Raw genomic sequence first — 22700 nt, forward strand, 5'->3', positions numbered from 1 at the left:
GTTCATCAAAGGAAGATGGGAGATCATCAGTAATAATAGCTAGAAAACAACAGAAAAATTCATATTGAGGGACATTCTATAAAATGACTATTTATAATCTTCAAAAGTGTCAGGGAAACACGGAGGAACCGTTCCTTCGGGAAGAAGGACCAAAAGGACATGACAACCAAAGGCAGCACGTGATTCTGAACTTGATCTATCGGCTTCAGAAGACATTATTGAGATGACTGGGACAACGCCACTGAAATGTGAATGGGGTCTGAAGATGGAGTTATTTAGGAGGATGTGTTTGGTTCCTTGTCCGGAGGAAATGGCATTAAAATGTTCTGTAGCCATGAGGCATCAGGTTGGCCGCTGATTCTCAAATGTTTCAGAAAGTTCTTTGTATTCATACCTCTTCTGTAGGTCTGTGTTTGAAAATGAAGACAAATTTTTTCTTGAAATATAGTTGATTTACAATGTTGTGCTAGCTTCAGGTGTACAGCACAGTGATTCAGTTATATATTTATCTTCTCTTTTTCAGATTCTTTTCTCTTATAGCTTATTATAAAATATTGAGTATAGTTCCTTGTGCTATACAGTAGGTCCTTGTGGGTTATCTATTTTATATATAGTAGTGTGTATATGTTAATCCCCAACTCCTAATTTATCCCCCTCCTCTTGCCACTTTGGTAACCATAAATTTGAAAACAATTTATTTTAAAAGTAATGGCTAGCAGGCTTCCCAGGTGGCGCAGTGGTTGAGAGTCCGCCTGCCGATGCAGGGGACACGGGTCTGTGCCTCGGTCCAGGAAGATCCCACATGTTGCAGAGCGGCTAGGCCCGTGAGCCATGGCCGCTGAGCCTGCATGTCCGGAGCCTGTGCTCCGCAAGGGGAGAGGCCACAACAGTGAGAGGCCCGCGTACCGAAAAAAAAAAAAAAGTAATGGCTAGCATTTGTTGAACATTCACAGTGTATCAGGCAATGTGGTCCGTGCTTTGCATATGAGCGGATTCAGTGCCCCAGGAAACTTCTCTGACATGCATGTCTACCAAATTGGGATTGTGGACCCCTACTCTGCCCCCTGTAACAGCTGGAACTCCTCCCCACTACACCACCTATAGTGACTGCTGTGTTTTGTCTACAACACCATCTGCCGTCCATGGACAGTAAGCTTGTTGAGGGCAAGGTCTGTGTCCCATTCTCCACTGTATCCACAGCTCTGGACATGCTCCCGGTAAATCATCACTGTTCAGTCCATGCTGGTGGATGAAGCACTGAGGCCTGCTCACCATGGTGACTATAGCCCAAAATGAGGCACCAGATTTGGGATGGATGTCTGATACACGACTTCTTTTCTAGGTGGCCCAGGCTCTGGCAAAGGCACACAGTGTGAAAAGCTGGTGGAAAAATATGGATTTACACATCTCTCGACTGGCAAGCTCCTGCGGAATGAGCTGTCATCAGAATCTGAAAGAAGCAAATTGATCAGAAACATCATGGAACGTGGAGAGCTGGTGCCCTCAGTAAGCAACAGCTGCCTTCTCTGGCTGGGGAGAGATTTGGGAGTGTTGCAATTAATCTAAGCTTCTGAAACAAAGAACCCCAAAAACGACAATAGCTGTTTTTCATTTCTTTCTTATGTAACAGTCCAGAGGTAGGCAGGAGGTGGGCAGCAGAGACCCATCTGTCAGACCAAGTTGTCCAGGCCCAGGTTCCTTCGGTCTTGTTGCTCTGCCAGCCCCTTCAATGTTACCCTGTTTCATATTTTCTTCTAATATGGGTCCCTGCTTTAGAGTTAAAATCTTCAAAGCAGAAGTGAGCTTGGTACAGCAGAACTTAGAATTAGAACCTACTGGAAAATAAAAAACAACATTTTGGTATAATGACATTAGCTTGAAATTTGGTATCTTCCCTGTGTGGCTGAAGTAAAGAATATCCCTTTTGGGCCTCCCTGGTGGTGCAGTGGTTGAGAGTCCTCCTGCCGATGCAGGGGACATGGGTTCGTGCCCTGGTCCGGGAAGATCCCACATGCCGCAGAGCGGCTGGGCCCGTGAGCCATGGCCGCTGAGCCTGCGCATCTGGAGTCTGTGCTCCACAACGGGAGAGGCCACAACAGTGAGAGGCCCATGTAACGCAAAAAAAAAAAAAAAATATATATATATATATATATATCCCTTTTATTTACCTTTTTTTGTTTGTTTTCAAGTCACTGTCCGTCTCTGAGAAGCTAGATGCCACTGGTATCAAAAAACATTCATCCCTTCCAGACTAGGTCCCACACTAGGCTCTGTAGTCAGGGCTCCTACAATGCAGCCCCTATTAGCTAACAGAGATTTATGCTTCCTCTTCAACCAGCTACAGTCTGTTTCCCACCTGGAAGCCAGAATGGTCCTCATGAAAGGAAACAGACCATTGCAGATGACTCTCAGTGGGCCTCCTTCTGCCCACTCTTTTCCCCATACAGTTTACTCTTTTCACAGCAGCCAGAGTGATTTCTTGAAAACGTTTATCCCCTTCCCCAGAAGCTTCCAACAGCTCCTCACCACCCTTAGAATGAAATCCAGAGTCCTTCCCATGGCTCTGGACTCCAGCTTGCTCTCTGACGCTGTTTCCCCACCACTCTCAGGTTTACTCTCAGCCAACCAGTCACTTCCTCATTGTTTCTCCCACAGGCCAGGCTGTTCCTGCCTCAGGGCCTTTGCACTTGCTCTTTCCTTAGCCAGAGCCCTCTTCCTTCATATATGCATATAGTTTGCTCCTTTACTTCATCCAGATCTCTACTTAAATATCACAATTTATCAAAGAGACCCTTGCTGAGCACCTCATCTAAAATAGCACCTGTAACATTCTGCTTCTTCTGTCCTGCTTTAATTTTGCTCCTAGTAGTTCTCTCTAGCTGATTATTTCTATATATTTACTTGTTCATCTATTATCTGTCTTTTTCACTAAAATGTAAGCTTCATGCAGATTTAATTCATTATTATCTAGGGATAGTTTCTGACCGCCCTTATGATGGCTGCATTCCCCAAGTCCCTGCCAAAAGTCAGAGGATGCCTGGGACCCAGAGAACACAAGGAATTCCCCCCAGTTTGGGTAGCTGGTGGCATTTTCCTACATCCATTCCTAAGCTTCCATGTATCCCTCCTTCCTTATTTTCCATAAGCGCAAGTTAAACCAAATTTTTTAACAAAGTGATATTGCTAGAAAGTGCTACTTCATATCTACTGAAAGTCTCCTCAAGGCGGTGTGTGTCAAATTTTATAAAATAGTTACTGCAACAAATCAACAGTGAAGCACATTTTATACTGTGTTTTGTCTAGTTTTAAACTGGCATTAGGCCTAATTCAAGGCGAGCTCCTGTATGAAATATAGCACTATATTTCACCTAACCTAAGATGTCATTATTTTTAGACACCTCAGTAAAATATAACCAATAAAAATATACCGGTAAGAAAAAAACACTATTAAACTATGACCCAGTACTGACTGTAAGGTACCTACCAATTCCATAAACATTAAAATGGGGGGAGGGTGAGATTTGGGGGTGATGAAATACAGTATATTGCTGCCTGCTGTTAATCTTTTTTAAACTAATTTTTATTGGAGTATAGTTGCTTTACGCTGCTGTGCTAGTTTCTGCTGTACAGCAAAGTGAATCAGTTATACGTATACATATATCCCCTCTTTTTTAGATTTCCTTCCCACTTAGGTCACCACAGAGCGTTGAGTAGAGTTCCCTGTGCTATACAGTGGGTTCTCATTAGTGATCTCTTTTATACATATTAGTGTATATATGTCAGTCCCAGTCTCCCAATTCATCCCACTCCCGTCCCCTTCCCTCCCTGGTATCCATAAGTTTGTTCTCAACATCTTACTGTTAGCTCTCTCCCTCCCGTGATGGGATGGCTCGGGAGAACTGTGCTGACTCCAGTGTTGTTCTGTGGAAGAGCTCGGGTCCTGACTGCTCTCCCTCTGCTCCAGGGCATCATTCTGGAGCTCCTGAAGGAGGCCATGGTGGCCAACCTCAGAAACACCAAGGGTTTCCTGATTGATGGCTATCCTCAGGAAGTGAAGCAAGGGGAAGAGTTCGGACGTAGGGTGAGTGTTGTTATGGGGATCATAGCAGAAGAAAAGTAGGGGACATCATCGAGGCCGGGGGATAAGTTCGAAGTCTATGCCTTCCTCAATTACATTAAATAAAACTTTCTATTACAAATGGCAGAAACTCAGCATGCATGCCAAAAAAAGGGTGGAGGGTGGGAACGCTGGTGCTGGATTTATGGGTTCAAGTAACTAAAACTTCCAAGAGCAGTTCACACTTGGTTGGATCCATGTATTCAAATTTGTTCATCAGTGATCTGACGTTCTCCATCTCTTGGATATTCTCTCTTTGCGTCGGCCTCATTTTCTTCCTGTTACAGTCTTATATTCTACCATCTAAGTGATCTCACAGAAAAGTGTTTCTATTCTCCAGCAAAACACCCAGGGTTTTGTTTCATTATCCTGGATTATCAGGTCCTGGGCTCATCATTGAACCAATCACTGTGGATATCCAGGAATGTCCTGATCCAGCCTGGAGGACCAGGGCAAGGATGGGAAGAAAGGAGGGAGAATGGGCACCACACCTGAACCATGAAAAGAAAGGGAAGGGAATTACCCAAAGAAAAATAGGATGCCCTTAGAAGAAGGCAAGGAGAAATGTTGCTGGACAGGCAGAATCAGATATATGTACCCCTATGACCATCCCAGAATCAGATATATGTCCCACCCTCTTCACTAGGAGGCCACTCACAGGGGAACAGCAGGAAGTAAAAAATATTGTTCCTATCATTTATTGAGCCTACTCTGGGCTAAGTCCTGGGCTACACACTTTACACACATTATCTCTAATTTTACAAAGTCCAAGCAAGAGGGAAACAATTGTCCCCATTTATTAAACAAAGATTCCAGAGCCTACAAGAATTAGTATTTATACAGAGATCTCTTTAGACTAGTTTTAAAAACATTTTTATATATGTTATTTCATTTGATATATTTTTAATAACCTTTTAGAGAGAGAGAGCAGGTATTTTCTTCATGGTAAAGGTGATGAGTTAAGCCCAGAGAGGTTACATGACTTGCCCACAGCCCCACAGCTAGTAAGTGCCAACTCACTGGTAAGTGACAACTACTGGTAGGACTAAGATTTGGGGGGGCCTATCTCCATCCATCTCTAACACTGCAACGTCGATTAGGGGTAATGGTACTTGTGTGTTCCCTGGGAGTTAGTTTGACCTCTTTCTGAGTCTCTGTTTTAATTAATTTCCTTAGATGGTATCTAAATACTCAAAGGACAATTGCTCACCTTCCCTTGCATTTCCTATTTGCAACCAGAGTCAGAGAAGAAATTCCCTGGCCCAGTTGCCAAGGGTGGGCCCTAACCCCCGGGACTGACTTTCTGAATCTCAACTCAGGAGCCTTTATCAACAAGATGGGGGTGGGCAGGGAGAAATGGATGTGTGTGGCAGCACCTGGGACTGTGGCAGTTCCAGGTGGTTCCTGATGGGCACTCATGTACCAGAAATCTAAACAGCCTTCTCCCACCAAACAAACCACTTTAGGAGCTCAGACTTTTACATAATTAACCACTTTTTTACAAAATGGAATTGGGAGGGTTGTTCTAGTTTTTTAAAAAATGATGGTAATATTTTATCATGTTCTGTATATTTACAGAACATAAAATTTACTATCTTAACCGATTTTAACTGTACACTTCAGTCATGTTAAGTGTATTCGTATTGTTTTGCAACCAATCTCCAGAACTCTTTTCAACTTGCAAAACTGAAACTCTACACTTTATTAAACTTCCCATTTACCTGTCCCCCGCCCCCTGACAACCACTGTTCCACTTTCTGTCATTATGAATTGACTACTCTACGTACCTCACATAAGTGGAATCAGACAGATTTGTCCTTTTGTCACTAGCTTATTCATTTAGCATAATGTCCTCAAGTTTCATTCATGTTGTAGCATATGTTAAAATTTCCTTCCTTGTTAAAGATGAATAATATTTTGTTTATCCATTCATTCATTGATGGCCACTTGGGTTACTTCAACTTTTTGCCTGTTGTAAATAATGGTGCTATGAATGTACACGTACAGATTGCTCTTCAAGACCCTGCTTTCAACTCTTTTGGGTATATACACAGAAGTGAAATTGCTAGATCATATGGTAATTCTATTTTTAATTTTTTGAGGAATCAATACATATGCATACATACTGCCAGCCATAGTGGCTGCACCATTTTACATTCCCACCAGCAGTGCATAATGGTTTCAGTTTCTCTACATCCTCGCCAACACTTATTGTCTGTTTTTTTGATAGTAACCATCCTAATGGGTATGAAGTGGTATCTCATTGTGATTTGGGTTTGCATTTTCCTAATGATTAATGATGTTGAGCATCTTTTCATGTGCTTGTTGACCATTTGTATGTCTTTTTTGGAGAAATGTCTGTTCAAGTCTTTTGCCCATTTTTTTAACCAGGTTATTTGGTTTTTGTTGTTGAATTGTAGGAGTCTGGGGTATGTTCTGGATTTTAACCCCCTATCAGATATATGATTTGCTAATATTTTCTCCCATTACATAGGTTGCCTTTTTACTCTGTTGATTGTGTCCTTTGAGTCACAGAAGTTTTTAATTTTGATATAATCCAATTTATCTATTTTTGCTTTTATTTCCTGTGCTTTTGGTATCATGTCCAAGAAATTATTATCAAATCCACTGTCATGAAGTTTTTTCCCCTGTTTTCTCTTAAGAATTTTGCAGTTTTCACTCTTACATTTAGGTCTTTAATCCATTTTGACCTAATTTTTGTAAGCAGTGTAATGTAAGGGTCCAACTCTATTCTTTGCATGGAGATCACCAGTTGTCCCAACACCACTGATTGAAAAGACTGTTTTTTCCCCATTGAGTGGTCTTGGACACTTTTCAAAAATCATTTGACCGTGTATCCGAGAGTTCATTTTTGGGTTCTATATTATATTCCATTGGTCTAAGTTACTGACTTTATGCCAGTACCACACTGTTTTGATTGCTGTAGCTTTGTAATAGTTTTTAAATCAGGAAGTAAGAACCCTCCAACTTTGTTCTTTTTCAAGGTTGCTTTGGCTATTCAGGGTCCCTTGAGATTCCACATGAATTTTAGGGTGGATATTTCTATTTCTGCAACAACAACAACAAAATGTCATTGAAACTTTGATAGGGATTGCATTAAATCTGTAGATCACTTTTATAGTATTGACATCTTAACAATATTAAGTATTCCGCGGATTGTCTTACATTTTGTTTATTTTGATCTTCCAGCCAGTGTCCAGGCTGTAAATAAGGTTCCTGGGGATACTCTTGAACTGAGGAACAAGGGCATCTTTCCTGCACCACCTCTGAATTAGGACCTCTGCAAGGCCGAGGGTGAGGGGAGATCCAGAGAAGAGGAAGGGGTGGTCGGGGCCCTTTAGGGGCTCCCTGCTTATTAGAAATTGGCAGTTGTGTGAACACGCCATTAAAATACAAGAGGGCAAAACCTTAAAAGAAAAAGAAAAACACACACACACACAAGGGAGATGAGCGCTCACTGCTGCCAGTCAGCAATGTTGATTGAGGTTCAGGCTTCAAGGTGGCAGCCCCCCACCAGATTATCCCACACTTGACCTTGCCCGTGAACTTAAGGTCCGAGAGTCCTGGCAGGGTCTCTGGGACAGTCTGGAAAGGTCACAAACTTGCTTGGAAGTGCTGGGGAAAATATCCTTTTCAATGTCTTTTTTTTTGAATTGTTCTCAGTGGTAGTAGAATATTCTTTGAAACCCCCAAATGGCCAAGTGTGATAAATAAGGTGTAGGGTAAAGATAAGCATCTTTTTTGTCAACTACTGTGTGCAAACAACCACAAAATTATGATCTTTGTTCTCCTTTGGGAACTTTTTAAACTGGGTCTGAAGGCAAATATCTGAACTTAGGCCTATGGGGTCCGAACTGTTTGCAGCAGTGACAGCACTATTGCACTCATGTACAGCCTCCCATGGTGACATCTTTAAAGCGCATCACTTACGCTGTCTGGAGTCAAAAAAGCTGGATGTTCACCTTGGTCATAGATTAGTGTGACCCTGGGCGTGTCACTCAACTTCAGATTCCTTCTCTGTAAAACAGAGAAAATAATGTAGCTGCCAAATCCTATTTAGAGGGTTTTGTGAGCATCAAATGATGTAACACACATAAATGTGTTTCCTAAGGTATAAAAGGTTATAAAATATTATCTACTTTAGGGTCACCCATTTTTCAATCACATTTCATTCAAGCCCATAAATTCCTGCTCCGTCATGCCTTTCTCCTTTGCTTATAACCCAGGATGGGTGAGTTCAGGACTCTAGATGGCCAACCAGTCTATCCCTGGCCTTTGGGTAAATATGAATTCAAATCATCCATACGATCTTCCTAAAGTAAAGCAAAACTTCCTTCCCCACTGTGGGTCCCATTCAGACAGGTTTTAGAAAGTGTCAGATAAGAGGCTTAACTAGAACTTTGGAGTGAGAAAGAGTCATCAACATGATGACTGGATAGTTTCAACCAATGCTAAAATTCATGACGCACTTCCAAAAATATACAAGTGCCCCTTTCATTTATGAACTGGCGACCTTCAAGTGAGATGTCTACGAAGACAGTCTTTTGCATTCTGCTGGAAGGAGTTTGCAAAGATCAAGCGTGATCTTGATTTGTCCCTGGGTACAGCAATTTAGAAGATTCTAATATCAGTTTGGCTTGTGTGCAAGAGAACACATCCAGCCCTCCAAAACAAGCACTGCTTTAAACCTGACCAGGACAACAAAGATGCTACAAACACGGAATGAGCCGCTGTTGATTCATTTATGCCCTGAAGGGACGCAATCATTTGTACAGCCCCGTCCAAATTACAGGCAAGCATTTCATTTGAAATTTGGCAAAGACAAATGCAGATGTATGATTTTCCCCAGATATTCAGAGTAAAAAGCCTGGCTGAGAGCACAGTGAGTGTTTTTTGTGTACCTGTCAGGCCTGCGACTCTGTTTGAAGCCCATTCAGGCCTACGGATGGTTTTCCAGCCCATAGATGCCTCACCAGCCCTTCTGTAACACAGAGACTGATGTGTGTCTGATGCTTGGGACCATCTATGGCTGAAAAAAATCCAGTTCAGTTAGTTAGGCTGATGTTTTTGCATACTATAGCTGATTGCTCTGAGAGGCAGGTCCTTTGAGGATCTGCTTGGCTACCATACACAACACCACTAAAGACCAGGTGCAAACTCATGTCCACAGCTTAGGGGTAAGTCTGTATGTGCTTTCTCTATTACCACCCTATCTTCTGTTCCCAAGCCTACTTTTCCCCCCATCGAATTAATGATCTGTGCCTTCAGTATCCAACATAGTGTGCTAAGGAAGGGAAGGTTGTCACTGTGTGTGTGTGTGTGTGTGTGTGTGTGTGTGAGAGAGAGAGAGAGAGAGAGAGAGAGAGAGAGATGGAATATGAAGGAGGAATTGGGGTTTCTGACCACCATCCCCAGCTCCCACCCCATTTGTGAACCCCTGGTTATAGTCACTTCGTGGCACAGGCCTGTATTTAGAGCCTGGCTCTATAAGTCCAAGACAAGTCATTTGACTCTACATAGTTCAATTTCCTCTTCTATAAAATATAGGTGGAAAATAGCTACCTCCAGCCATTAAAAAAAAAAGAAAGAAAGAAAAGAAATCTTGTCATTTGCAACAACATAGACGGATTTAGAGGGTATTTTGCTAAGTGAACTGAGTCAGACAAAGACAGACAAATACCTCATGATCTACTTATATGTGGAATCTAAAACACCAAACAAACAAACCAAAACAAAAACAAACTCATAGATACAGAGAACCAACAGGTGGTTGCCAGAAGGGAGGGAGTGAGGAGTGGGCAAAATAAGTGAGGAGGATTGAGATGTACAAACCTCCAGTTGTATAGTAAATAAGTCACGGATATAACATACAGCATAGGGAATATGGTCGGTCATATCGTAATAACTTCGTATGAGGACAGATGGTAACTAAACTCATCATGGTGATCATTTCCTAATGTATGCGAGTGTTAAAGCATTATGTAGTACACCTGAAAGGAACATAATATTGTGTGTCAACTATATTTCAGTTAAAAAAAGAAAAAATTGCTACCTCAGTGTTTGCTGGGAGGATTGGCTGAAATCCTTGAAATGTGCCTTATATATGTATAAGCCTGCGTATGATGTTCAATACATTGTTATGGTTTTTCTTCCAAAATTATGTATATTTTTTCTGATTATAGAAGTAGGAATTATATAGATATGAGACAATACAGGAAAATGTAAAACAAAGACTAACCAACCACCCAGAGATAACACTCTGATGTCTGTTCTTCCGGCCTTGGTTCTACCTATCTTCGTGCAGTTAAAATCGTACAGGATACATAACTATCTGAATAATAGCTGTTATTTTTTTTTTTTTTTTTTTTTTTCTTTGCGGTACGCGGGCCTCTCACTGTTGTGGCCTCTCCCATTGCGGAGCACAGGCTCCGGAAGCTGTTATTTTTTGAGCACTTAAAATGTGCCTGGAACTGAACTAGATGCTTTACCCGTGTCATCGTATTAATCTTTACAGTCCTATTCAGGATTGTATTAATTGTATTAATCTTTACAGTCCTATTCAGTAGGTATTATTATCGATTATTTTCATCTCAAGGAGGGTGTGTGCTTAGCCTGACTCCCTGGTGTGAAATGGAAACGCTTTCCTGTGTGAACCCAACATTTCAGCAGCCAAGCTAAACACATGTTAACAGGAGTGAAATGCAGGGGTTTGCTCTTGCCTTTTCCTCCCAGAAGCCTCTTAGCTGAAATTCTGCCCTTAGCCTGACGATGCAGATGAGTTTCCTGGATGTGTGGATAATGACAGTGTACGGCTCTGCCTGATTGCTCTGAACTGTCTCGTAACACTGTTCAGCTATAGAATCAGTGAGTCTGTTTATAAGTGCATTCTAATCTTTGGAATGAACTCTTAGCAAAAAAAAAAAAGGTTATGAGTCTGGCCAAGGAACTTTCTAGTTGGTGTGTCCTAGTGGTTTGGAATTGTGGCAAGCCTTGGGACCACCTTGGGATTTTCCACTTGAGATTTTCCACTCTCTTCTTCCAACTTCCGGTTCATTGCAGAACTTTTGAGCTATGTAATGGCAGCACCAGGGCAGACGTTACGGTGGCGATGGGGTGGTATTATTATTATTAGGGTTGTGTGTTCAGCAATGCTGAAATAACCCCATCACCCCTCCTCTACTGAGGTTCCCCAAGGGGATAAAGCTCAGGAGTGAGAGCAAATGGGAAATAGGCCTGTGGCTCTGTTTTTAGCCAGGCCTTACCTCCCAGTGCAGTGAGGCTGGTAGATGTGCTGGAGTGTATGACTTAGGCTAAAAGCACGGGTGGGGCCTCTGACTCTTTCTAAATTCAAATCTGACCAACAGGGGCTTTTACGAAGTGCAAAGGGATGAAAATGAATCTTGCCAGGCCCACATTAAATAACATTATCTCACATTTATGCAGTGCTTGAAATGGGCCATGTATTAACTCATTTAATCCTCGGCAGCCGTCCTATGAGGCAGAAACTCTTGTCATCCTCATTTAAAATGAGGCAACTGAGGCACCCAGAGAGAACAAGAAAGCTGGTACTCTGAACCGTCGAAAGTTCCTGAATGGCAGGACCCTGCCCACTGGTAATATGGCCTAACCCGTGTCCTGACTTAATCAGAAGAAAACTAAAGTGGGGGGCAGAGGAGAGCAGGGAAAACGCCTCCTACTGCTCTACCTGCTGGAATTCTCCAGGCAAAGCCATCATCACAAGTCAGCTGACACCCTCATCCTGGTGGGCTGCTCTCAGCTGGAGTGACTGCTGATCCCAACTAGATCCCCAGAGGCAGCGAAAGCAAGTTTCCGCAAAATAAAACTAAATGGCCTCTGACACCGTCCACTTCTTTTCCTACTACCCCACCCTCCTCTCCTGGCTCCACTTGGCCCACCAGGCATCTGGCCCGAGTCCCATTCTGAAGGCTCTGGCACCCTCCACTAGAGTGAAGTCACCAGGCTTTGGAGTTACATGCAGCTGGCTCAGGACTGTCAGTAGCTAGTCCTCAGTGATTTGGGGCAAGTTAACCTCTGTGGGCCTCCATTTGCTCCCCACAGGGGTTAGAGCGATGGCACAGTGTGCCCGCTGCTGAAATGTTCTTACATATCTCAATGCCCTCCCAAGGGCACTTGTGCTCTAATAAGGGTCCCCTGAATACCCAAAGGCCATGAAGAGCCCAGCACTGCAGTGGCAGAATTCCAGGGAGCCAGCAGGGGAGTGCTGGGGACATGGAGTTGTCTCCAAGTCTCTGTGACTCATCCAGACAAGGACAGAGTTCTCTGTTCTCCCCTCCACGGGATGTTAGAGCAGGGGTCCCCAGCCCCCAGGACGCAGACTGGTATGGGTCCTCAACCTCTTATGAACCGGGCCACGCAGCAGGAGGTGAGTGGCGGGTGAGCGAGCGAAGCTTCATCTGCCTCTCCCCATCGCCCCCCATGGCTCCCCATCGCCCCCCATGGCTCCTTATTACCGCCTTATTACCGTCGCTCTTATTACCGCCTAAACCATCCCCCCCCCTCCGCCCCACGTGTCCGTGGAAAAATTGTCTTCCACGAATGCATCCCTGGTGCCAAAAAGGTTGGGGACTGTTGTGTTAGAGGCTAACCATGGTCCAGGGAAAAAAGGCAGAGCTACTCCAAGGGACTTTCTAAAGAAATATATCAAAGCGTTTTGAAAAATGATTGAATGGTATTTCACTCAAACATTTCAAAAACTTTTAGGTGTTAAAAGCATCAGTGGAAGAAATGACCTCTGAAGCCATGAAAGGACATGGAAGAAACTTAAATGCATATTGCTAAGTGAAAGAAGCCAGCCTGAAAAGGCTACACACTGGATGAGTCCAACACTATGATATTCTGGGAAAGGTTCTATAGAAACAGTAAAAAAAAAAAAATGATCGGTAATTGCCAGGGTTAGGGAAGAGAGAGAGGGAGGAATGGATAGGAAGAGCACAGGAGATTTTCAGAGGGGTGAAAGTATTACGTATTATGCTATAATGGTGGACCATGACATGATGCAACTGTCAAAACCCATAGAATGTCCAACACAAAGGATGAACTTTAATGTCAACTATGGACTTCAGTTAATGCTTCAGTATTGTTTCATTAATTGTAACAAATGTACCACCCTAAAGACATCATAGGGGAAGCCAGGGGAGGGGAATTATATGGTAACTTTCTGTACTATCTGCTCAATTTTCCCATAAACCTAAAACTTAAAATCTATTAACTGAAATAAAAAAAAAAGAATCAGTGGTACAGGCCACTTCCAAATGGAATGGCTGCTTGACAGCTTTTTATGTAGGAAGGGAGTGCTGACTCCAGGAGAAATAGGTTAGGTCAGACCCCAATCTTGGCAGGAGAGCAGCTTCTCGAGGTATTATTTTGTGAAGAATCACCTGGGGATCTTCTTAAAATCCAGAGTCAGCAGGTCGAGGATGGTGCCTGAGCATCTGCATTTCTAACAAGCTCCCAGATGAAGCCTGTGCGGCTGGTTCACAGACCACACTTTGAGAATCAAGGTGGAATCTCCCTCTCTGTCCTGCACTTATTTCAGTTCATTTACTGCCAGCTCCTGCTCAGACACACATTATCTCTGTTTGTACCTGAATGAGTCCCTGAATTGTCATCCGTGTCCTCACAAGTGCCCTGAAAACCGCCACAGTAAGAAAAATCGCCTAGTCTCCAAACACAACCCTGGCCGGAAACTGCTCCAGGAGCCAAACTCTGTAACTGAGCCCTAGGCTGCCTCCCAAGCTCGCCCTCTGCTGGTGGACAAGGGTCATTGTCTTCTAAACTTTCACCCAGCTTTCTTAATGCTCAAATGCTCATTTTTTTCCCCTTCCAATTAATAAAGACAGAAGAGTTAGATGACATGTTCCAGAGGTTTATTTCACTCTTCTAGATTTTGGAGAATTTTTCCACTCTGTTTCTTAAAGTACATCCTTCAGAGGGGGTAGATAAATCATTGAACAGCACTTACTGACAACTTAATGGCTCTGCGTGTTGTCTTAAAGTCCTCCCCTAGCCTGACTTTGTTCCCATCCCTCCCAGGCGCTTTGCATAGTGGGGCGGTAAACTTTCGTTTACATTGCAAGATCAGAAAAGAGCAACAATTTCTTTTGATCCAGGGTTGAGATTGGTAGGGGAGGCAAGGTTGGTATCCTCCAGAGAGAAACATCAGAAGCAAAAGAACACTTTAAGGGAAGGATGGGGAGATAGGGAGAGACACACTACCGATCATACACTATCATTCATTCAGGAAAACATTTCTTTGTTACCTACTATATACAAGACGGGATCAGGAGCTGAGCATTCCTAACGCCTACACACGAAGAGATCATAGCCCAATACGGTACATAACATAGTGACTGATACCAAGTGTTTCCATATGCCAAGCAATCTACTTACATTACCTTATTTAATTGTATTTAATCCTCACAGCAATTCTGTGATCATCCTCACTGAACAAATGAGAAAGTTGGGGGTGCAGAGAAGTTGAGTGACACCTTTAGTTAATGATGGAGTCAGGTAACTTAAAGAAACAATTTGTTATTTTCTCTCATAGGGTTCTGGGGGTTGATGGGCTCAGCTGGCTGGTTCTCACTTGAGGTCCTTTATTCAGCTGCAGTCAGATAGTTGGTAAGACTGAGTAGACATGTCTGGAGCAGGGGCTGGGATGTCTACAACAGCCAAGGTCTGGTCAGGCATCTCTGTCCACATGGCCTCTCTGTGTGGCTAGCTTGGGCTTCCTCCCAGCCTAGCAGTCAGAGACATTGGACATCTTAGATGGCAGTTGACCAGGCAGGAACTGCAAGACTTCTTATGATCTTGCTTCTAAAAGCATGTGGCTTCACAATAGCCAGGACATGGAAGCAACCTAAGTATCCATAGACAGATGAATGGATAAAGAAGATGTGGCACATATATACAATGGAATATTACTCAGCCATAAAAAGAAATGAAACTGAGTTATTTGTAGTGAGGTGGATGGACCTAGAGACTGTCATACAGAGTGAAGTAAGTCAGAAAGAGAAAAACAAATACTGTATGCTAACACATCTACATGAAATTAAAAAAAAAAAAGCTTCCGAAGAACCCAGGGGCAGGACAGGAATAAAGATGCAGATGTAGAGAATGGACTTGAGGACACGGGGAGGGGGAAGGCTAAGCTGGGACGAAGTGAGAGAGTGGCATGGACTTATATACACTACCAAACGTAAAATAGATAGCTAGTGGGAAGCAGCCACATAGCACAGGGAGATCAGCTCGGTGCTTTGTGACCACCTAGAGGGGTGGGAGAGGGAGGGTGGGAGGGAGATGCAAGAGGGAGGAGATATGGGGATATATGTATATGTATAGCTGATTCACTCTTGTTATACAGCAGAAACTAACCCATCATTGTAAAGCAATTATACTACAATAAAGGTGTTAAAAATTAATTAATAAATAATAAAAGCATGTGGCATCATTTCCACCATGTTCTGTTGGTCAGTTACAGTTCAGCTCAGATTCAAGGAGGTAGAGGAATGGGCTCTATGTCTCAATGGGGCGAAGAGCTTAAAGTACATGGAGGTAATCAATCAATGAAGACCATCTTGGAGACAAGTCACCACACCAGGATTTGACCCTCAGCAGCCTGGCTCGAACCTTCGTGTGCTCATCCATCATGCTCTACTGACCACCACGTAGTACACACACAGCCATATTGTGCTCCTGGTGGCTCATGTAAGATATAGTGGTGGACAAAGAAGTCTCAGTAGGTCAGGCAGGGCTCCCAGCAGGAAACACCACACACACACACACACACACACCCCTCCCCTTAGTGTGGAGGACAGATTGTGACTGCATTGGGTAGCATTCTATACAATCCCTGCATTACATGAGGTGACCTAAAAGCTGAGGACAAGAGACAGCTCTGAGGCAGCCTGTGGAAAGCCGCTCACGTGAAAATAAGGAGCCGTGATGTCCTGTCCCAACTCTGCCACAATGTAGGTCTGGGACCCTGAGAGGAAGCAGAAGTAAAGAACTAGGGATCCCAGGTCTTTCCAGAACCTCGCTGAATGGAATTTCTGAGCATGTTGTGCCCCCTCCCCATCCCCAGATTGGAGACCCTCGCTTGGTGATCTGTATGGACTGCTCGGCAGACACCATGACCAACCGCCTTCTCCAGAGGAGCGGGGGCAGCCCGCACGCGGACGACAGAACCGCTATCACCAAGCGCCTTGAGACCTACTACCGGGCCTCCATCCCCATGGTCGCCTACTATGAGACGAAAACACAGCTACATAAGGTGAGTCACCTCACAGCCCCCCAAAATGAACCAGCCACCCACTTTTTATTCAAAAAAAGAGAAAAAAATAGGAAATTTCAGTTAAGGGATCTTGGAATTAGAACTGCATATAGCTGCACAATTTGGGCCAAAATATGGGTCCCTTACTCTCTTCACTTTTTTTTTTTTTTTTTTTTTTTGCGGTACGCGGGCCTCTCACTGTCGTGGCCTCTCCTGTTGCGGAGCACAGGCTCCGGACGCGCAGGCTCAGTGGCCGTGGCTCACGGGCCCAGCCGCTCCGTGGCACGTGGGATCCTCACAGACCAGGGCATGAACCCGTGTGCCCTGCATCGGCAGGCGGACTCTCAACCACTGCGCCACCTGGGAAGCCCCACTTGGCAAATATTTAAAACCACTCCAGTCCTGACTCCAGAACAGCGTGGGCTCCGGCCCTCAGGACTCCCAGAGGGCCTCTCTGAGGAAGCTGCTTTGTCCCTTCCTCTGCCCTGGAACTGTCCTCACCCATGCAGCTGCAGAGATGAACAGCCTTCCTCCCCCACCTGGAGTAGAGACAGCACAGGGCGGCCTAGTGCTAGCCCAGGGGCCCAGGGAGGTGACAATGTTTTGCAGGTGACCCATGAGGCTTGCCAGCAGCTCGGGCCACAGAGGGGGACTGGAGGAGAAGCGAGAGAGCAGCCCAGCTTGGTTTCCATTGGAGGTGAAAGTCTCTGTCCCTTTGTGTTCTCTGGCCTTCTGGGCTCCTGCCTGGTCTCCGAGCACCAGCCTAATTGCCTCCTGATTTGAAGTGACAGCCTGTGTCTTGTTCCCGCAATGCTCTTTGGTTTCTTAGTACCCCTTCCCTGTCTCGTTGGTTATTGAGCCCAAGGCGGGGCTGCTCACTCTCCAGGTGGGCTCCTGGATCATTTAAGGAGTTTTCTCTTTTTTTTTTGCGGTACGCAGGCCTCTCACTGTTGTGGCCTCTCCCGTTGGGGAGCACAGGCTCCGGACGCGCAGGCTTAGCGGCCATGGCTCACGGGCCCAGCCACTCTGCGGCATGTGGGATCTTCCCGGACTGGGGCACGAACCCGTGTCCCCTGCATCAGCAGGCGGACTCTCAACCACTGTGCCACCAGGGAAGCCCAAGGAGTTTTCTTAAACTAGATGGGGGTGGTGAATGCACTTCAAGATGCAAGTGAGATGAATCAGTAGCTCAGTGAGATTACTTTAGGAATTAGAGCTGCCCAGTGGTCTAGCCCAGAAACAGAGGACCCTCCAAAAGCACTTCCCTCAGTCCTCAGTGTCGCCCAGTTATGCTTACGGTCGATCCATCCCCTGACACCTTTACTGCCTAATGATAATCAGCCCTTTTGGCCACCAACTAGCTGGAAAAGTGCAATGAAATTTCAAACAAAAGTAATAAAAAAGCAAAGCAGAACTTATATAGCCACTGCCTTATTCTTTGTCTTTGTTATGCCATCATCATACAATAAAGTTAGAACTTCTTGTAACATAAACCAAGGGATAGAAGCATATGTGATCCAAATGGATCCCCTGACCTTCCGTTTTCCTCTCTCACAACGCCAGCTTTGCGCTGCATCTAAGAAAGAATCAGAACTTTTGTCCATGTCACTCCATTCCTCCTTGCACTCAGGGCAGACATCATTAGTCAACTTCCTACCCAGTCTGGACGCTGCCTCAGAAACTTTCTCAACACAGCAATACAGGTAGTCACACACAACTCACTAGAGTTGACCTGTAAGAGAAAGCTTTTTTCACCTTGAGGGAGAGAATTTATTATTGAAGAAATAATTGAAATGTAGCATTTTGAAGTGAACAGCACAATAATTGTCCAGAGGTTGCCTGGGAGAGAGAATACTGGCCTGGGTATAAGAAAACCCAAGCCACAGTGGTGTGAATGAGCTTTGGGAACTTGGTGAGTCATTTCACAGCTAAACCTCTCAGCAGAATAAAATGGATGGACAGAATGGGATCTCCTGGAATACCCTAGGTCTGTCACTCCATGCATGTCAGGGAAAAAAAACAAAAAACAAAAAACATATATTTGTAATCATAAAAGTAACAGAGACTTGTTTTAGAAAATATAGAAAACTAGGTAGTCCCATCACTCAGAGGCAAACATTCTGGATTATTTCCTTCAAATATTTTGGCTATGAATTTTTAAAGCATGATGGTAACCACAGGTATATTCATGAGGTTGTAGGTAAGAGGCACCAACCCTAGCCGGCCTGACCTGAAACACGGAGCTTACTTGTAAGGTTATGTGAACCGAGGCTGAAACGCAGCAGGTCCAGGAAGCCCGTGGGACCAGGCTTCCCTATGCTTTTCACACCTGTCTTTCCCTCCTTCTCTCTCTCATCTTGATTTTTCTCTTTCTCTGGCCCAGAAGCTAGAATATGTCAAACGTGCAGCTTCCATGTTCATGTTACCACAACAGCTCCAAATTCCAGAGAGAAATATTCTGATTGGCCTTGTTTTGCTCCAGTCCCTGCTCCTATCAGCTATGGCCAGGCAGGTGGGGTCACGTGGGGCTTTTTTCACTTGTGGCTGTTCTATTGAGCGCATAGCATGTGCGGAGACACAGCAATAAACAAGACAAAGTCCCTCACTGAAAAGAGAAGAGCAGTAGACAAGAAAATAAAATAATTGCTAATAGGATTAGCTCTATGAATAAGACAAAACAGAGTGACTTGTTAGGCGTGGGGACTTTAGACAGGTGCTTGGAAAGTCTCTAAGGAGGTAGCATTTGAATGAAGACCTGACTAATAAAAACATGGTTGCATGGTTGCCTGGGACTCTTCCCTAAAAACTGAGGGGAGAACAAGGAATTTCCAGAAGAGAAGATCTTGTGAACTGGGAGAAATTCCAGAAATAACTTCCTCAAGTGGCATGTACAGAAGTGTATAAATTGATATTTAAAACCTCTCCTTTTGCTAAGGATAAAAGTAACAACTACTTTTAAAAAAGAAACTAGAAAATTTAAGAGCATAAAGATAAAAATTATCCAGAATTCTTCAACCCAAAGGTAACAATTAATGAACATTTTGATATATTTTCTTACATTTGTGTTTCGTCATTTTTTTTAAATAAATTTATTTATTTTATTTATTTATTTTCAGCTGCTTTGTTTCTTCGTTGCTGTGGAAGCTGTGAGTGGCTTTCCTTAGTTGCAGTGAGCAGGGGCTACTCTTCGTTGTGGTGCGTGGGCTTCTCATGGCGGTGGCTTCTCTTGTTGCAGAGCATGGGCTCTAGGCACGCGGGCTTCAGTAGTTGTGGCACACGGGCTCATAGTTGTGGTTCGCAGGCGCTAGAGCACAGGCTCAGTAGTTGTGGTGCACAGGCTTAGTTGCTCCGCAGCATGTGGGATCTTCCCGAACCAGGGCTCGAACCCGTGTCCCCTGCATTGACAGGTGGATTCTTAACCACTGCGCCGCCAGGGAGGCCCTCTTGATTTTTTTAATATACTTTTTGCTCATGGCATCATAAGCCCAGAAATACTCCCAGGCCATAGAGGAAGTGGTCCTGGTAACAGATGATATCCATCCCTGGGTTATTTATTAGTCTTAATCAATTTAAAACATAAAAAGAGAGGCCAATGACTCATTAAACATGCATTCAACAGACGCAGAAAATCCAGTTCCTTGGCAACTTGGCTTTTGTAAAGGAGAAAATAAGTTATTCGTTCAACAGTTCTTCGGCTGCAGTGTCCCAACTTCATAAATAGCTTAGTCATTTTTAGTAAGTCCCAAAATACAGCTGTACCCATTTATTGTTCTGGGTAGTCATCCAACCTGGCAGGAGACTTCCTGTGAACTGAGGGATCAAGAATGAGAAATGTAGCTGCTGCAACTTCCATGAAAGGAGTGGAAGCAGAAGGCAGCATCGAATCAAATTTTACCCCTTGGATGCAAAATCCACTTGATAGCCCTTAGCCAAGTGCATTCCTAAGATAGGAGTCTAGCACAAGGCAAGGAAAAACTCAGATTACTTTTATACCTTGAATTCTCTGTACTCAAATTCTTCTTTCAATTGGCTAAAATAACTCTTGACCTAATTTTTAGTTCAATCTCTCCACGAATACCTGAGAATGTCACTATGGTGGTTTGTTACACGAATAACCGTTTCACTGTATATAAAATTTAGGTCACAGTATTTCTCTATGGCAAGTCAGTAAACGTTGCCCCATTGTTTTGAAGCACTTAGTGTGCTGGAAGAAAGGCAAAAACAAATTTGGAAGTAAACTTTTTTCAACTAGTATCTTTAAAGAAAAAATTTTAATGTTTTTCCGTGTAATTTAAAACTGGAGTGCAGATATAGGTCTGCTTTTCACTGATTTTCAATGGCATGACAGTATTTTTTAACTCAGGAATGTTTGCTGTATTTTTTATGTACCGCTGTTCCTTGTTTTTCTCAAGAACACATAACTCTCTTCCTTCTACCCCAGTGCCATCCAATGGAAATTAAACGTGAGCCGTATGTGTAATTTTAAATTTTCTAGTAGCCACAATATAACATTAGTTTCAGGTGTACAACATAGTGATTTGAAATTCAAATACATTACAAAATGATCACCATAATGAATCTAGTGACCATCTGTCCCCTTACCAAGTTACTACAGTATTGTTGACCATATTCCTTAGGCTGTATATCACATCCCCATGACTTATCTATTTTATAACTGGAAGTGTGTACCTCTTAATCTCCTTCACCAATTTGGGCCAACCTCCCGAAACCCCCTTCCCCTCCCTTCTGACAACCACCCATTTTCTCTCTGTGTCTATGAGTCTGTTTTTATTTGTTTTGTTTGTTTGTTTTGTTTCTTAGATTCCACATATAAATGAGATCATGCGGTATTTGTCTTTCTCTGTCTTGACTTATTTCACTTAGCATAATATCCTCTAGATCCATCTATGTTGTCACAGATGGCAAGAGTTCATTCTTTTTATGGCTGAGCAGTATTCCATTGTTTATGCACCACATCTTCTTTATCCATTCATCTACTGGTGGACGTTCAGGTTGCTTCCGTATCTTGGCTATCGTGAATAATGATGCATATATGTTTTCAAATTAGTGTTTTTGTTTTCTTCGGGTGAATACCCAGAAGTGGAATTGTTGGATCATGCGAAGACTTGACTAAAAAGCAAAGTAGAGGCTTCATTCCTCCTTCATACAATAAATATTCTAGATCAGCATTGTCCAACAGAGATATCATCTGGGCCAAATAGGTAATTTACAATTTCCTAGCAGTCGCATTAACCAAAACAAAGTAAAAGGAAACAAGTGAGATTAATTTAACAATATATTTTATTTAACCTAATATAGCCTAAATGCTATCATCTTAACACGTAATCAATATAAAAAATCATTAATGAGATGGTTTTATATTCTTTTTTCAATCTATGTCTTCAAAATCTGGTATTTAAGCATATCTCAATTCAGATTCTAAATTTTCATCAGAAATACTAGAATGGTATTTGTATCTCATAAAATTTCCAGTTGAAAAGGTAGATTTCACATACCCAACTTGTTCAAATATATATATATATATATATATATATATATATTTTTTTTTTTTTTTTTTTTTTTTTTTTTTTTGGCGGTATGTGGGCCTCTTGCTGTTGGCTCTCTCCCGTTGCGGAGCACAGGCTCCGGACGCGCAGGCTCAGCGGCCATGGCTCACGGGCCCAGCCGCTCCGCGGCACATGGGATCCTCCCGGACCGGGGCACGAACCCGTGTCCCCTGCATCGGCAGGCGGACTCTCAACCACTGCGCCACCAGGGAAGCCCCAAATATATTTTTAAATGTTCCAATAATTGAGTCAAATATTAGTTTTAAAAGTTAGATTCACTTTAATTATAGAATATCAAAAACTTAATTCCTCATTTATACTAGCCACATTTCAAGTGTTCAGTAGCCACCTGTGGCTAGTGTTTACTGTATCCTGGATAGTTCTAGCCTCTTCTAGAAAGTTTGAACTAAGTACTGCAAGTAATGAAGGGAACCACTAATTTCAAGCAGGGACATGGCTGATCAGATCTGTTTTAGAAAAGTCACTTTAAGAAAGGACAGTTTTTTGTTTTTTTGTTTTTCATGTCTGTGAGAAGATGTTAGTCAAATTTAAACTACAGACAGAATTGAGAGGAAGAGAAAGAAGGAAAGGGAGTAGCAGGTAACATTTTAAATGGACAAACTGCTGGTACTTTGGGAAGTCCTGTGTATAGAGCCATCATTAATGTGCAGATTATGAATCA

The 22700-nt window shown here is 43.3% G+C and overlaps 1 protein-coding gene across 1 annotated transcript in view; it reads left to right on the forward strand.

Annotated features, from left to right (window-relative positions):
* Positions 1–22700, forward strand: part of AK5 (adenylate kinase 5) — a 236845-nt gene that overhangs the window by 205159 nt on the left and 8986 nt on the right. The window contains exons 11-13 of the mRNA XM_065874778.1: positions 1343–1506; positions 3965–4081; positions 16263–16451. Coding sequence (XP_065730850.1) covers positions 1343–1506; positions 3965–4081; positions 16263–16451 — 470 coding nt within the window. The remainder of the gene's footprint in view (positions 1–1342; positions 1507–3964; positions 4082–16262; positions 16452–22700) is intronic.

The sequence above is a fragment of the Phocoena phocoena genome, chromosome 1, assembly GCF_963924675.1.
Source record: "Phocoena phocoena chromosome 1, mPhoPho1.1, whole genome shotgun sequence".
Classification (NCBI taxonomy): domain Eukaryota; kingdom Metazoa; phylum Chordata; class Mammalia; order Artiodactyla; family Phocoenidae; genus Phocoena; species Phocoena phocoena.